The sequence below is a fragment of the Carettochelys insculpta genome, chromosome 8 (genome assembly GCF_033958435.1).
Source record: "Carettochelys insculpta isolate YL-2023 chromosome 8, ASM3395843v1, whole genome shotgun sequence".
Lineage (NCBI taxonomy): Eukaryota > Metazoa > Chordata > Testudines > Carettochelyidae > Carettochelys > Carettochelys insculpta.
Genome location: NC_134144.1, coordinates 5,853,303 through 5,870,466, shown reverse-complemented (window position 1 = coordinate 5,870,466; position 17,164 = coordinate 5,853,303). Strand labels below are relative to the sequence as shown.

The 17,164-nt window shown below is 41.0% G+C and overlaps 1 protein-coding gene across 1 annotated transcript in view; it reads right to left on the bottom strand.

The window, feature by feature from the left end:
- BARD1 (BRCA1 associated RING domain 1) overlaps positions 1 to 17,164 on the bottom strand; it is a 67,921-nt gene that overhangs the window by 17,737 nt on the left and 33,020 nt on the right. The window contains exons 5-8 of the mRNA XM_075000921.1: positions 14,548 to 14,628; positions 13,282 to 13,454; positions 3,100 to 3,208; positions 1,275 to 1,410 (exon numbers count right to left, since the gene is read on the bottom strand). Coding sequence (XP_074857022.1) covers positions 1,275 to 1,410; positions 3,100 to 3,208; positions 13,282 to 13,454; positions 14,548 to 14,628 — 499 coding nt within the window. The remainder of the gene's footprint in view (positions 1 to 1,274; positions 1,411 to 3,099; positions 3,209 to 13,281; positions 13,455 to 14,547; positions 14,629 to 17,164) is intronic.

Sequence of the window (17,164 nt, the reverse complement as noted above, 5' to 3'; positions counted from 1 at the left end):
GTTTATCAGATGGGCTTCAGGCAGTTGACCAGAGTCTCTCCGGGTGTTGACAGAGACTTGAAGATTTTTCCCATGTTTTCTAAGAATCAGGGTGATGATATCCAGAAAAACGTGACACTGTGGTAAAGGCCAATGCAGATAATCATATTGTTACCTTACTACTATAGACACGGTCCTGCAACTCTAACAAGAGTGAAGCAACTCTGCTGTCTCCCTTCCTGCCTCCACGTTTTAGAACTGTAACAGAAAAGATGCAAAAACCAAAAGCGGGGGGGGAGGGGGGGGGACCCAGAAAATGAAAATATGCAGCCAGTACCAGAAAAACAAGGAGCTAAGGAACTAGATATTTCAGGGGCCCCCAACCTGCAGCATTGGAGCACCAAGACAGGTGCCAAAGCATGGCAATCAGAGCCATAAGAGCAATAGGTTGCTAAGTACCCATAGCACCAACACAAATATAGAAGCTCGTAATGATATGTTACTCCAAACCTGCTGACAAATGCACAGAAGGTGGCAAACCACCAGCTACGCTGGTTCTGAAATGCAAAAGAAAACACACGCACAAACACACACACCTACCAAACAAACAAACACCCAGGACAAAACCCCAAAGACAAAAACCTAGGCCAAAGCACCCAAGGCAAACAACTTTACAAAACAGAAATGTTGTTCATGCTTCTGACTAGAAGCAAAGTACTGTTATTGGAGAAAGATAGCAGATGTGTCAAGATACGAATGAAAACAGCCAAACCAGAGACTGACAGACACACAGAGCTCCTATAGGCAGCACCTTCACCAACTGTGGACCAGAAGGAACTGAGTGAAAGATTGCAAGAGCTGTAGTTAAGCTGAGGAAGGCTATACTACTACCTCAAATGGCACTGTACCCTCGTAGCAATGTACGTGGGGACAAAAATAAGAGTTTGGGGAATTCTGTCTTGCGCTAGGAAGCTGGGAATTCAGATTTAGAATCCTGGTGGTTGGTTTAATTTAAATGCTAAGTTTTGAGCCGATTTCTTTTTGCTGCCAGCAAGCTCCCATTTTCTCTTGTACCAAGGCTTCTCTCTCTCTAGAAAAAGGGCTAATTCAAGTAAACTTTATAGTGCTTCAGTCCAACTAGAGGCATAAACACTATAAAACATTTTTGGAACGTGAAGTTTTAATTCAATCTACAAAACATTATGCAGTTAACACCAATAGTCAAAATGTATAACCCTCGTACAGACTGAGTTTTAAAACACACCTAAGAGACATCCCAACGTGGGCTTACTTACCTGTGCTGTTAAACTCGGTACATTTTCTAGCCTTTAGTATTGCTGCAAGCTTGGTCAGTGATTTTTGCTGCTCTGAATTGAGACTGGTTCCCAGTAGAACAAGAGGCCCTTCCCGGACAAGGCCTGGGTTTGCCTGCTGTGAGGACAAGAAAAAGTGAAAAGACCTCCCTAAACTGAATGTTTGGGAACTTAAAGAAAGTAACTAATCTATCTGACAGTCTATTAAATAAAGAATAAGCCTCTAAAATAAATAATTCATGGTATCGTACAGGACCCAGAATTCATACATAAATCTATATGTAACAGAGTAGCTCTAGGGGAAATGCTATGGCACTGTAGATATTTTCTTTAATTCATGTAAGACACCAAAGCAACTTTCAAATTAACTAAAAGTTCTGTCTTGGGGACACTCAACAGCTTTCAGCAAATGGGCTGATAAAGATGCAGCATGTTCTGTTTGGGAACAGCAGCACATGTCTAGCATCCATGGGACTCGGTCATTAACAAGAAACTCAACCTGATACTTTTAGATTCACAGAACAGTGTCCCCCACCCCCATTATAGCAGCTAGTGATTATTAATCCAGAGAAGTCCGTAACATACCCAGGAACATTTTCAACCCATGTGTTCTGAAAGGTTTAAAGTGGGGGTGATAATGGATAGCGAATTTAAAAGTAACAGTGTATAGAGCCTGATGCTAACACAATACCGTTCATTCCTTTGACTTGGTCCTCTGGATGCTACCCTGTGCGCATGTGTATGCTTGTGCGTGAGAGAAAAATGATATACAAACTTTACTGTTATGAGGCTAGCAAATATTAAAAAGGGCTTCATTTTAGGTTAAAAATCCATACTAGCTACTGCAAACTGTCAAAGATATATTGAAAATCTCTGACATATAACATAGAGGTACTAATTAAGCCAAGACCAAGAGTTTATTGTAAATGCTATTTTCTCTTCACTCAGTATTTCAATAGAAAATCATCCAGGTACCAGAATTTGTGCACAATTCAAACAAAACGGTGTCATATTTTATTCTATGACATACTATGACTGTTCTACAAAGATACAGTCAGGCAGGCTGCAGTATCAAAGCCAGATGATCCAAACAGGCTCCTTCTCCCCTATCCTGTAAGGCCTTGTGGGGGCATTCTAAACAGTGAAGAGTAAATATTTGTATTATTTATTATGGGTACATAGAAAAATATGTAGGTAAGGCCTAATTCTTATTTGCACTAGTCTCTCTATACATTCCTCTACCAGTGTAAACAAGACCAACACAACATGCAGTCCTACATTTGTGATTGTTAAGGCATGCTGTGTGGCCAATTTGATTACTACAGCTGCAAGAAACTGAAAGCCTCTGGCAGAAGACTGAAAAGATGTGTAATAGCCCCACATTTGAGAACATCTTAATTACTGAGTTAAGGGAGATACTAGAATACCTGATTATGTTTTTAAAGTATGTAAAAGCATTTACAAAACAAATGCTTTTTACTGGATATGTGTATACCACAGCAAATAGAGACGGACAACACAGGATGTAGAAAGGTCATCAGTGGGCATATTATTCACAATCAACAAAGCCATTCTAAGTCATGGAGATGACCCCACAGTCTGGCATAAAAAGTCTTCATACCACATTCTGTATAAATTATCTTTGTTACTGAAAGCTTCTTGGAATTGTAGGAGAGTTTTAAAAAATTTGATTGGGACTGTTTTTCCCAGACCATTTTTAACCTGTCTATGCAGCCAGATGCCCTTATTACCCCAAGTCAAAGCGTTCAGGGCTGACAAGAGAAATTTTATTTTTAGAACCACTTACTTCTGAGCACTGAGTAAACGAATGCGATTCATTCTTCATTGGTAGCATTAGCACAGACTTCATCTTTTCAGTTTCTGCATAGTCCACAGGGCGCAGACCGAATATATTACTGGTAAAACAAGCACAGATGGGTATAAGTAAATACAATATGTGACCTGATTCTTAACTAACTGGATGCATTAGCTGGGTAGTTTTCCCACTTTCTTACTAATATGCAATTTCAGTGAAAACACACAGAGAAGATTTAAGAACTGCAAAGGCAGATGGATTCAAAATCACAAGTCGCTACCTTCAGCATGAAAAGTAAGACTGTTTACAACTGTGGGCTAAGCTAAATAAATCAAAGCCTTGTTAAATGTTTTGCTGCTCACACAATATTTATTACAACAGCCAGAATTTTCAATACAGAGAATTTGGGTTGGTAACATTCAGTTGCATTCACACCACCAGGGAAGAAAACAACATGTTGATTCCAAATGGAAAGTTCTAATAGATTATTACAAGTTATATAAAAATATAGACGCTACACAGGCACACAAGATTTGCACTTGAAGGTACCAACTTCGTGTCACATAGCTGATACAGAAAAATAAATGCTAGCAAGTATTTTAAAAGGACTTTAGTTTAGGTTAAAAAAGCATAGTATTCACTACAAACTATAAAAGATACATGGAATATCTCTATATAACAGAGGTACTAATCAAGGCAAGACCAAGAGTTTATTGTAAATGTTTGAGAACAACAAGAAGTCCTGTGGCACCTGATAGACTAACAGACATTTTGGAGCATAAGCTTTCGTGGGTAAAGACCTGCCTCATCAGATGCATCTGATGAAGCAGGTCTTTACTCACGAAAGCTTATGCTCCAAAATGTCTGTTAGTCTATCAGGTGCCACAGGACTTCTTGTTGCTCTTGAAAAGACAGCCTAACACGCCTGCCTCTCTGATATTGTAAATGTTATTTCTCCTCACTTGGTATTTTATTAGCGAATTACTGAGCTACCAGAATCTGGACACAACTCAAACAAACCAGTGTTATATTTTGATCTATGACATACTACAAGAGGCTGGTTAAAAAAAACACAACCACTGTGACCAAAAAAACCCATATGCATAGGATACCATAGCTAGCGATGATTGTTTTCTCTTACAGTCATCAACTCACATTTAGGTGTTTCTCTTTATTCTGTTTGCTATTGTATGTAACAGAGAACAAATCTGCCAACATAGGGAGAGATCATGGTTATTACTCATGCAACAGGGCATGCAGGAAGCCTCCTACTCCCCAGATAATTTACCAGCCATAATTTGGATAGCTGCACCTGTGGTGACCCATGGGCTTGTCTGAGCGTGGCCATGACTTCTGTCTCCTCCCTGGTAGTTAGAGGACAAAAGCCTGGAGCTACTGAACATGTATAATAACTGTTGCTAGCAAGCATGGTCTTACTCCCAGGGGGCACTATACCTGCCTCATCTTGCATAGGAATTATGGTTACTACAATTCCTCTTCCTTCACCTTACATGGCCCTAGATTTTAAAAGGAAACACAAGCGCTCCTGATGGGAGGCATGCCCCCAAGAATGAAATTTCTTGGATTAAGCCATACTTCAGAGTAAGGTATAACAGGAAAAAGCCCCCCTAAAGGGGCCAAAAAACTGTTGTGTCACTGTAGCATTATCTTTTCAAGACAAACTCCTACATAGAGCCTATATTTAGATTTTAGCCATATGCGGAAGAACCTCAGCACAGTTACATGATTTGGTATGAACAGTAAGATCCTTGTATTCTTAGTCTTAACCAAAACAAAACAAGAAAACTCAAGCTGTACAATCACTTCAACTTAAATGCATGTCCTTGTCCACTGTTCTTTGGTTTGTGCAACTTGCGAAGATACAGAATCTCGGGTCAAAGGTTCTGGACAGGTTTTAGCTACGACATCCTGATTTCACAACAATGCCAGCCTCTAGCTCTCCTCTATTCTAACCTTGCAGATTAAAAAATAATTGGTTACAACTCAGTCCAGTCCTGTGAGTTGCAGCCCATTAAATCCTACCATGCTGTTCCTGTTTTGTCATGCATCATCAGGGTAAGCTTCGGTCTCTCTTTAAATTAGGGCTATATTTAAATCAAGCTGCTGTTTAAGATGGTTCTTTCAAACAGGTCCAAAACAGAAATAAATATTAGCATATGCATTAAAATAATCTTTACACCAGATGGCTGAATTTAGCTTTTAAAAAGTTAAATGTCATATCAGTTTATATGTTTTTTATTTTATAGAATGATATGGATGTCATTAATTGTTCCAAAAGCATCCCGAGGGCTCAAACTGGGATCTTGGCAATTAAGTGAAAGAATAACTATATGCCTTATTACTCAGTGTTTCCATTTGCACTATTTCAGTCATTAGCTTGTATTGAACTAGGATTTTATTAAACAAAACAAGTCCTAATTGTCAAATAACCTTTTAAGTTCACCTTTTACCAGTAATTATGCTATCTTATCTTGGCATCGCAAGGTGACAAAAGAGAAGGGATGTTCAAGTCAAACAAGCAAAACACAGGATCAATCTCTCTTATCCAGAATTCTCTCATCCAGCAACATCCGTAATCTGGCATGATTTTAGTTAGCTGGACAACCACTTAAGGGTGTGGCCAAGTTTCCCATGGTCCCATAAAGTTTGTTTACAGCTACCAGTCCTAGATCTCCATGTTCTGTGCTGTTATTTAGCTGTAATTTACCCCTACATGTCTTCTAACAGCCCAGTGAGCAGTGGAAATGTTGGTAACGCTGCTATACAATATTGATCTCCCCTGGTCTGGCAAATTCTCTTGTTCGGCACTGGTCAGGCCCTGAGGGTGCCAGACGAGAGAAGTTCAACCTATCTGTTAGAAAATGCAAACACTCAGGTTTGCACAACTGGGCCACATTACACACCTGGAATATTTTATGAAATATACGCCCATGGCCTCTGCAACAGCTGGAAAGTGATTAGCTGAGGCACACCCAGGGGATTCCAGCAGGCAAACCACAGTTTATGTGTTGAGGAAGGTTGGAATGCCCTGCCCTACAACAAGGTCATTCTAATCATGTGAGCAAGACACAGAATCACAGAACACTAGAACTGGAAGGAACCACAGGAGATCATCAAGTCCGGTCCCCGGTGGTTCATGATATGACCAAGCACATTCTAACCAGGCATCTAAAAAGGATTCTCTGCATTACCTCACAGGCAGTCCACCCAACCCAGTGCCCCATCTCTCTCTAGTTTACTGCAATCTGATACATCAGAGGAAAATATTCTGGGTTTTCTTCCCCTTAGATCTTTTTTGCCTCAACATTGCACTGAGAGCACACATGGTGCTGATTTTCTTTGATGAGCCCTAAATCCCTCTAAGCTGCTGCCTTCCAAGACAGTCCCAGACAATCTATCATCCTGCAGATCAACTTCGTTCTTGATTCTCAGATCTATTACCTTGATTAGACTACATTAGAACACACTGTTGGGAACGTGACTATTTAACCACATGATTAAGATTGCTCTACAGCAGAACCCTGTCCCACCAGCATTTGTTGCAAATGGACATTTCTACAGCAAATACTTTATATCATTGTCTAGATCACTAAAAAAATATTTAAAAGAGTTGGACCTTGAAGGAACCTGCTGGGAACAGCCCTCTTATTGGTATCTCCCTATCAATTACATATTGCCATCTGTCGGTGATTTCATTTTTAATCTATCCAACATGTGTTCTGGTAATTCTATCTCATGCACTTAAAAAAAACCAAACACCATGTGGCAGTAAGTCAAAGCTCAGGAGAAACCCAAGCACACACTCTCAACACAGCTGCCTTTACCTAGGTATATTAAACAGTTAACTGGGAAACATAGTGGGAAGTATAAAGCTCATGAAATCCTTGGCAACTAATTCTGGTGGTGGCCAGCCATGCTGAGCAGTAGCTGTCCTGATTGTGGAGGGGCTAGCGGGCCTAAAAGTGGGATCTCATGGCTGCGGAGGGACCCCGTGGGTACAGCCGCAGCGGGGCTAGGTAATGAGCCAGACAGCAGGAGCTGAGCCAAAATGGTTAACTGGTTAAGTGCTCTCATTTAACTGGTTAACAGATTTATCAACTAGACCTGTAAAACAAACCTACTGTATCTTTTCCAGGGAGAATTAGAAGAGCTACCTTCCATGAAATCCTGCAGAATTACACTAATTATATTCACTGACCAAAAGAAGAGGCTCACTAATAGAGTTAAGACTGCCCAATGATGTTTTGTGCCTTTCCACAACATAAAATTCAGCAAAAAACTCTTCTGAAAGCCAGGAAATGGAGTTCAGTTCTATCTCCACGTAACCTTAATTTTGACACCCCAGAGCTGGCAATAGCCCCTGAGAATGATTTGCTTGTACTCCAGCTTCACTCACTGTTAGAGGAGTAGATGTACAGAATAGAGGAAGGATTAGCTGGAGCAGTTTAGTAGAGTTGTGATTGTGAGGTGAGCCCATCTATGAGGCCAGGCCTCAGACAGTTGTGTAGAACCTTTTCCCCAACCTGTGTGAGAGAGATCAAAAGAAATGAAATGCATATGTATCTTGAGAACACCAGTATGCCTCATTCCACCATAGCTTGGTGTCAGTTGCATCAATAGCAGGACCTACGTCTTCTTGCCATGGGTGGGAAATGTCAGAAGTTAGGTGGGAACATGAGTATGGTCTGCAGATTTAGTGAAGGCTAAGTGAAAGTATCGTGTTAGATGGCAACTTCTGCATAATGGTGAAGGAACAGAAAAGGTTATAAAATGGAGCAGATGTGGCGTTCTTTCTATGGGGTAGGTTAAAATAAAATAGGACAAATTAGGAGGTTCCCATACAGTGCAATGGCTGAGCGTGAGTATGGAAGTTGTCAGTGCACTAAGGCATTGCTCAAAGAGGCACAGGTTAGTTTGAATGGAAGCATAGCTGAACTCTTCATTTCCAGGTTATCAGCAGTTTGAATTTTGCTGAACCCAACGCACCAGAATGGCATAGGTGACAACCCGGAAATCTGAATTCAGCATTTGGTGAGTAAATTATCTCCGCACTCTTTACTGTGGAGGTAAACACCATTATCCTCAATGTACACAGGGATAACTGAGGTCAGGAGAGGAAGAGACTAGGCCCAGGTCACCTGGCAGATCAGGGAGTTATCTTTTGAGTCTCAGTCCACTTCTCTCTCTACTACACCCAACATGACTGTGGGAAAGTGTAAATGCTCCCCTCTCTATGTTTTGTTTTGCTGGCGCAGACATAAGGGTCATGCTTTGAGAAGTCCAGCGTGCATAGCTGCTAACAGGGCCAGTGAGAGAAAAGTCCTGAACTTGACAGTTTTATTACATGGCAGATGTAATAACTAAGCACGTAAGCAAAGACTGGTTTGTGTCTCCTTTTCTGCTCCTGCGGCCACCACTCCCTGCACACCTGCCTCTTCCTGAGCCATAGCGCATTACAAACTATCAGCACAGAACTAGTCTGGCACACCAGGCTGCTTGTATACACGTGGGATATTGGATGGTTGCATGCCACCTGGATTCTTATAGCTTAAACTGTACTGGTGACCTGAATACCTCTTATGCCTCCTCCACCCAACAGACTCCGTGTCTCTGCTTTTGCCAAGACCCCTCTCTGCCATGCCCTTGGCTCACTCAGTCCACCTTCCCTCCAGGTCCCCCACTCCACACAGGGGTGGGCGTGTACCTTAATTCATATCCCTTGGTACGCTCAGGCCTAAATCTATTTTACCTTCGGGGCTTCCCCAGATCATGACACACACATGGAGAGCCAGAGAGGGTCTCAGACCCACCACACAGGGGCTGGGCCCCTAGATCTCAGCACAGACAAAGGGAGGAATGTCAGCTTGACATCCTCCCCCCACACGCCTTCCACTCACCCTGCCACCAACTCCCAGTGTCCCACCCCAACAGCTAAGCCCCATAACCCCTCAACCTATGTATTTGCATGTGTAATTTATTGCTCCTTGAGCCATCCAAGTCATGCAAAACAGGCTGGGTAGCAAGCCTTTTGCATACTTTGTCTGCATGTGTGTAGCACAATCCATTAGCTCAAGCCTAATGCTTTCCTGAACATCTTCAGCGTTGCCCTTCCAAAAGGGAACAGTTACCATGCAGTAAGTGGAGAAAGCGCTGAATGACAGACACCTGAGGCATGCACAAAGCCATGCTTTGGTCCCAAGTAAAAATCAGTCAATCTTGAGAAAAGATGGGGGTGGAGGAGCAAGAAACTGTATCCTGGGGACCTTTTGTTCAAATAACTCCAAATTTGAATCACTATCCCTACCCTTCTTCCTCACTGAGGCACACCAAACTTCATCATGATCCATGTAAGGACAGAATTTAGCCTACACACAAGTGTCTCCTTTTAAACACAGGGCACCTCGACCTTAACTGAAGCTCTGCAACGTTTAGCCTCTTATTCTTGGCTGATGGAGTCCTTAAGTTAGAGGCTCCATCCTTTTTAGTTAAGATCGATGTTCTGCTCTTCCTAAGCCAGAGTTCAGAAGTGATTCAATAAATGTGTCTTCTTGAATGAGGGCAGAAGATGACTTCTCAAGGTTAATTTAGGTGTGCAAAAATGTATCCTTTGAGGAAAAAAGTCTGGCTGCCAATTATCCAACTCTTGATGGATGGCAAAAATACTCAAGGCTAAAGACAGTCTAAATCTAATTCTGGAAGGATGACTGTGTTGGAGAACGAACCTCAGAGGCACATCAAGCCCGACACTTAAACCAATACATTGAGCAATGCTGCATAGGGACCCCTCAGGACTTTAAATGCTGGATTTTGAGGAACCACAAAGTCAAAGAGCTTCTCAACAGCAACTGATACCATTTACCATTGGTATTTGTTTGATGGGGTGATAACCACTGTTCCCCTAAGCTGTTTGCTTGGGCAGCCACCCAGAAGAGATTCAGGTGCTGCCCAACTTATTAGCTGGGTGTCTAAAGCCACCCACAGCTGACAGCAAATGTTTCTATTGCTCATGCGCATCTGCACAGGCCGTGGTACACATAAAATTCATTTCACCCATGGATGGAATAAGTTAGAGGGAATATTGGTGACACTATTGAACCACTGGGCATTGGCAGTCCATTGGCTGATCCCAGACAAATGGGATCTTAATGTAAAATTTCCAGGATGATCGTCACTGAGGGATAAGGGTGACATAGCTGACCCCAAGAGGGGAATCTTGACACTCGACTCAGGCTAAACAAGTGCATTTGGAAAAGTATACTTGGTTCGGAGAGCAGTGCTCAGCCTTGTGGTAGGCACAACAGGATCTGAGAATATTCCTCTGTCATGGAGATGTAGACTTAGAAGAGTTCAATTAAAAAAAAAAAATCAGTAAACTTACAGATAGGCAAAAGAAGAAGGCTGCTTGTGTACTTTAACTTGCACATAACTTTAGAGTGCTAGTTTCAAATAGTTCTATATAGCACTTTGCAAAAAGTGTACTATTAATATATAGTAACCGAGTTTAAATAGTGCTTTTTAGGTATTTCACATCTTACTTCTCGCAGTGCATACAAGTCTCAACAGAGAGAAGACCCACTGAATTAAAAGCTCATTAAAAGCTTGTCTGCCTGGTCTGTTTAGATTGTAAGCAAGGAAGGAATTCCATTTATTTCCGATTGACTGATAGAGAATCAAGTCAAAGACTTGCCCAAAACTCACACAGGAATTCTTGGCATCGCCACAGAATTAATATTTCAGCTGTGCCAGCAATACTCATATTCAGAGTGTCTTTGTGATTTTTTCAAATTATCTGTATGATTTAAGTCTAGGAAAGAGCTGTACTATAAAAGGAAGTGTGTAGAATATTTTGTAGGATGAGAAATCATATCAGAATTGTTTTATTTTCCAGAAGACAAATCACAGGATTTCAATTTTCCATGGCAGTACAGTTTTTGGAAATCTGCAAGATTAACTTGTTAGGGCATTTTCTTTGCTGTTCAATTTTTTTCTTCTGACCAAGAATGATATGAACTGCAAATAGAAAATATTATATGGACCAGTGGACCTATTAATTGCACAGCTGGTCTAGTTAATTTTTTTTAGTTAATCTCCTACACATTTATATTCTCTTGTATTTGTTTGCCTGAGTTCTGTCTTCTTTTTCCGCTTGCTTCACAGCGAGGCAAGTGACTTGAAAAATTAGTTCTATGAGTTTGCAATTTCACAGTTGTTCATAAATGCGTTCACTGGAATGGACCATCCTGCAAGTTCCTCATGCACAATGAGATTAGAATTAGTAAAAATGGTCTCGCTGCCTTATTACTTTTAAGTGTTTTTTAGCCTTCACCCAGTGGGCGAAAGTTTGAGTCTGAACAAGCCCAGGCAATTGGAAATATTTAGTTACCGGTAGATGTGAGCAAGGCCTGGGCATACACTGCTCTATCCCATGAGCATTATCCTGGATCACACTGTGCCTCAGATATTCCTCAGACACAATATAACCACTCTCCTAAAACACTGATTTTAGAGAGGGATGTAGTACTGGATATCACACATCACTGTTTTAAAAATCATTACTGTCACAGTAATTAATGCAATATTGCTTTTATTCCCATTAGAATGGAACTGAGCCTCAATCTATTTTCTTGATTTGGAAAGAGGAGTAGACCTATTTTGATCAGAGGTGGTCATATATCTGCTAATATGGTGAATTAAAAAAAAGTTCTCAGCTTCATTTGAGTTTCTGATAGCAAATTTAGCAGAAATGTTGGGCTAATCAGAAGTGAGACCGGAAAAATCTACTATTGCCAAATTAAAGTTCTACTGTACATTTTTTCTAGTGTCTTTTGGCCACTATCAAGAAGACATACCAAAATTGGTTGCTTGTGCAATACTTTCAGAAACCCAGGGGAGGTGAAAGAACCATGCAGGCAGCCACCTATACCCAGCTGGTGAATATTACGTCTTGGAACACTGACACATTACAAAGCAGACAATTTCCTAAATGTGCTGCCAGGACCAAGGAGAGGATCTCTTTTTATTTTTCTGAATTAGTGTTTATATTCTGATGAATTTCATGTAAATTAGGAGTACTTTCTGATAGCATACTTCCATTCTCTAACAGAACTTCAGCAAGTTTACAAAATTTGAAGTGAGCTGATTTACTAATCCTTCCTTATCCCCACTCACACTATGGCCAAGGAGATACATACTGCTGCGAACAAGTCAGATATGAACAAGGCAACATTTTTCAAGTCACTGCTCACGCCATGTACTAAGGCCATGCCCAATACCAGAATACAGATTTTTAGACCGTAGCAGTTGCTACAAATACCAGTGCCACTGACTACCACACCATGATATGACCAACCCCACGTCTCACTCAACCGATGTGATGACAATCAGAAAAATAAATCCATGAATAATTCTTCTGTTTTAGTCAGTATCAGTCACTTTACAACTCAACATTTGCTACTATTGTCTCAACAGAGCAAGTTCAAAAGAAATATACATAGTCAAAATGGAAGTACTTTTAAAAACATCTGTAATAATTTCCATTGTGCACTCCGATGATTCATTTTAAAAAGCCCCAACTTTGTGATTTGTTTCAAACTTCATAAGGAAAAGCTTAGGACAGGGATGGGCCAGCAGGCCTGGCGTACCTTGCCAGGGTTAGCCTGGGGCAGTCAGTCAGATGCTTATTTACCTGACTGTCTGCAGATACACCTGCCTGCAGCTCCTGTTGACCTCAGTTCACTGTTCCTGTCCAATAGGAACTGCAGGAAGTGGCTTGTTTGGGGCCACTACTTCCCACAGCTCCCATTGGCCAGGAATGGTGGACTGCAGCTACCAGGAGCTGCAGATGGTCCTACCGGTGTACACTTGGGTACATCTGGCAGCCCACCAGTGGCAAACACAGTCCAGCTAATGGACCGCTTTTTGCCCACCCTGGCTCAGGGCCATCTGGAAGCCACAGCAAAAAGGATAACATCAAGTTAAAAAGGGAACAGTAAGGGCTGTGCTTAGTTAAACACAAAAAGAAACCCTACTGAATAAGCCATAGGTACTATTAAGAGCTTTAGTTCAAATTCACTCCATGTTAAATCTTGGACTTTCACCAGTAACATCAATTTTGAAATAAAGTCAGTATTAGAACATTACACGTCTACTCACACTGCTTCCTGGGAGGCTCCATGTGAAAGCAGCAGCTCAACAATATCAACGTGCCCATTCTTGGCAGCGTCATGAAGTGGCGAGTCATTCTGATACCCAGTAGTGTTCACCAACGCCCTGTGCTGCAGCAACAGCTCCACCACCTTCTTGTGCCCATGATTACAAGCCTCGTGCTAGTTGGTGATGTTGACAGGAAGGAAAGAGAAATTTCCACTGAAAACACACACTTTTACTTACAAACAGGTGTTTGTCACCATGAGTTAATGCGCTCACCTTCCTAGCATCTCAGACTGGCAGCATGATATGGAGACATAAGTTTTGACAGTGCAGTGGCCATCAAGAGTAATTATCTTCTCAAACATGGCAATGATAAAGAGTATGGAGGAACTGAACAGAGACTACCTGGCATACAAACAAAACTATAAAGGAATGTCTTCCAAGTTATTGATTATGGTCAAACATGTTCTTCGGGAAGAAAAAGGCAAAAGCTAAAAACTGATTTAATGCAATTCAAGCATGCAACGTATATTTAAGATGTGTCTGTTGGTAACAGAATTTCAAATTCCACTCTCTGACATGCACCCAAAATAGTGGGAACTACAGGTCTAAAGGCATTAACTGTTTACAAGCAAGTGTTTGCACACTTTTCCACACTTAAGGTTTGTGAAGACTGTCCTGAACATAACAAAAGTGGTAGAAAACAGACACTTGAGGAAAGGTGGGATGAATCTAAAGAAGAAGCATCGCACTGTCATAAGGAAGACTACTACTCATACAAGGAAAGACAGTGAAGGGTTGGGGGCCAGAGGAAGCAATGTAAGGACATAGTGAAGGAACACATGAAAAAGCACAGCCTCAGTGTCAACACTTGGGAGAACCTTGCTTGGGACCATCCCCAGTGGACAGCGGTAATCCATGAGAGGGTGGCGCAGACTGAGAAGTCCCGCAGCAGTGCAGATGAGGAGAGGCGGAGAAGAAGAGTGGAAAAAACTGCCCTGAGCCCCTTCAACAGCTACTGGCACCTGCCCTTTCTATGATAAGATCTGAGGCTCCAGAATGAGGCTAGTCAGCCAACAACAGACTCAAACAAGAGGGTGACATGAAAACGTCCTACTTGTTATCGAGTGACCACCAAGGCAAGACTTCTCTGAACTGTCTTCTTTATGTTTAGGATACAATAGACGGGGTGGGAAAAAACAAACTGAAAAAAATGGGCGTGTGGAAGATAGACAAAAATTAAGGTATCAGACAAATGTTGATACCCACCAATGGCGTCCATCCAGCGTGATCTTTAACATTGGGGTCTGCTCCATTTTTCAGTAATTTTTCAACGGCTGTTACATCACCCTAGAAGAGGGAAAAAATCATTGCTAAAAACATATTAGGAACAACGGAAAGAACAAAGAGAAAAATAAAGTGGAGAGAACAATTATAAGATACATCATTTTGATTGTCTAAAAGGAAGCGTTGATTCAACTGCTGTGTCCACCTGACAGTTTTACTCCCATTTTGAAAACACCAGTCTCTTAGTATTGTTTAACAACTAAAAGCTTTATTTAAGCCAGGAGCAGACAGAATAGGACAAATCCTTTGCACTATAAATAATTCATAACTGGACAACTGTGCACAGACTGCTATCTATTGGTCAGGACTGACTTCAAGGATTAAAACCACACACTTCACCAAAAATTGTGCGTCCTTCAAACCAAAACATTTGTCAAACTAATCTAAATGTCTCGCTGAAAATACGCACAAGTGAATCCAATTTATGTTCCTGACGTAGAAACATCCAACTTACAGGACTAAAATACTGCAAGACACAGCAAAGAGAAAGTATTTCTACTTAACCTTTCAATTATTATGCATGTTAAAACTGCCAGCACCCTTTTATCACTGGCAGTTATGCTATTGTCAAAATTTTATTTCCACTCCGGCAGAACACAACAAGATATTCAAGTTTTGCAAAGGCACAGAGCTGGAAGCTACACAGGAAGAAAAATGCCTGAGACAAATTATGGGGAGTAGTATGAGGAACCTAGAAAAATATAACCCGTGATTCACCAGAATACTGTACCCATAAAATTGGTTACAACTGTGGATTTAACAGCTCCCAGATTACCCACTTATTAAAATTCTGAACCTCAAGCATTTCTGTGCTGTCTGTCAGAAATTGCTTAGAACATGAACAAGGCTCCTTCACCCCATGGCACTGTTTGCTAGAATGGCTACTTTGTTGTGTTTCTATTGTTTGATGTTTTTATGGTCATGTTATTGGCCTGTCACTTAATTCCCAAGCTGGTGGACCAGTTCACAGCTGCTCTTTTCAACTTTCCAGCTTGATAGTCCTACTAGGAGTTAAAACTCCCACCAGCAGAGCTGTTGATTACTCAAATGCACCATGCTCTCCATTGTGTCAATGTACAGTTCCCAAGGAATTCTTATTAGAACTCTCCTTGGCAAGTGGTACTGCCAACTACGAACCTCAAGATGGGAAGAGGGAAGCAAGAAGAGAAAGGCGGAGGAACCGACAGAAGGAGAGACAAGGTAGGAAAACCACAAGGGAGAATTAAGAACTCCATGTGCTAAGAACCTAAGGCTGCACAAAAGGTGGAAAACAGAACTGCAAACTTAGAGACAATATGGAATAAAAGAGAATTGGGGATATTAACTCTCTGTTCCCCTGGTGAAATCTGAAACAAGGAAAGCCTTCAAGGTTTTGGTCTATTGAAAACCGGGCAAGAGAACCTCCTCACTAAAAATAAATAAAAACGAGCAGCTCTCTCTCAACTCATGACTGTGGAAGGAGTTAATTGCTGAATCATGATACATAGCTCTCATGCCAACAGGTATATTAACTCAAAGAGATCCACTACTTCTTTAGAATTCCTCTCTTTTTTTTTCTTAAATTTTTTTACATAACCAACAAATATGAGGCTCAAATTTGAGGACAGTATTAAATCAAATGAAGGTGAGCATCAAACATTCTATATCAAGAAACATTTTTTGAGACAGTGTTGTCTAGCATTCATTCTCATTCTTTATAACCACAGAAAACTCTTAAAATACTGAATTCTCTTTAGCAGAAAACTAATCAAATGATAAACGAAATATTAACTCAACTCATATAACATTCTGAAAAATCTCTGCCTTTTTATCCGTTAACTGACTTTATATCATACAGGTTGAAACTCTCTGATTTGGCAACCTTGGGCCCTGACCAGTGCCAGATGAGAGAATTTACTGGATGACCAGAGGACAATATATGCTAGAACATTACCAGCACTTCCATTGCTTGCTGGGCTCTTAGAAGACATTCACAGGTAAATTTGAGCAAAACAACAGCACAAAACACTGAGACCCAGGACTGGTGGCTGTAAACAAACTTTATGAGTCCATGGGAAACTTGGCCACATCCATAGGCGATCATCTAAATAAAATCATGGTGGATTACAGAGTTTGCCAGACGAGGGAGATCTGGATTAGAGAGGTTCAATCTGTACATGTTCCATGTGACTATCATAACCTAGGCACCTCCAGAAAACTGTTACATTTTAAGAAATTAAAGAATATGCTGTTCTAGTTAGATTGTTTTTGGTCTCAAGGAAAAAAACATTCAAGTGGAAACCACGTATAAAAAGAAAACATTGACAGGCACTGAAAGAGTGATCACTGCTAGAGAGCTTCTCCCATGGACAAAAAGAATTACATTTGGTAAGTGACAGCCTAGTTTATATTTTAAAATTAAGTTTGTGAACATGTGTAAGAGTGGCTGACATTTTTGCAGTGTTCACTTAAAGCATTTAACACACCTAGCAAATAATTGAATTCCGGGGTGGGCATTAGGTATGTTAACAGCTCTGAATGTTAACGCTAGCATTACAAA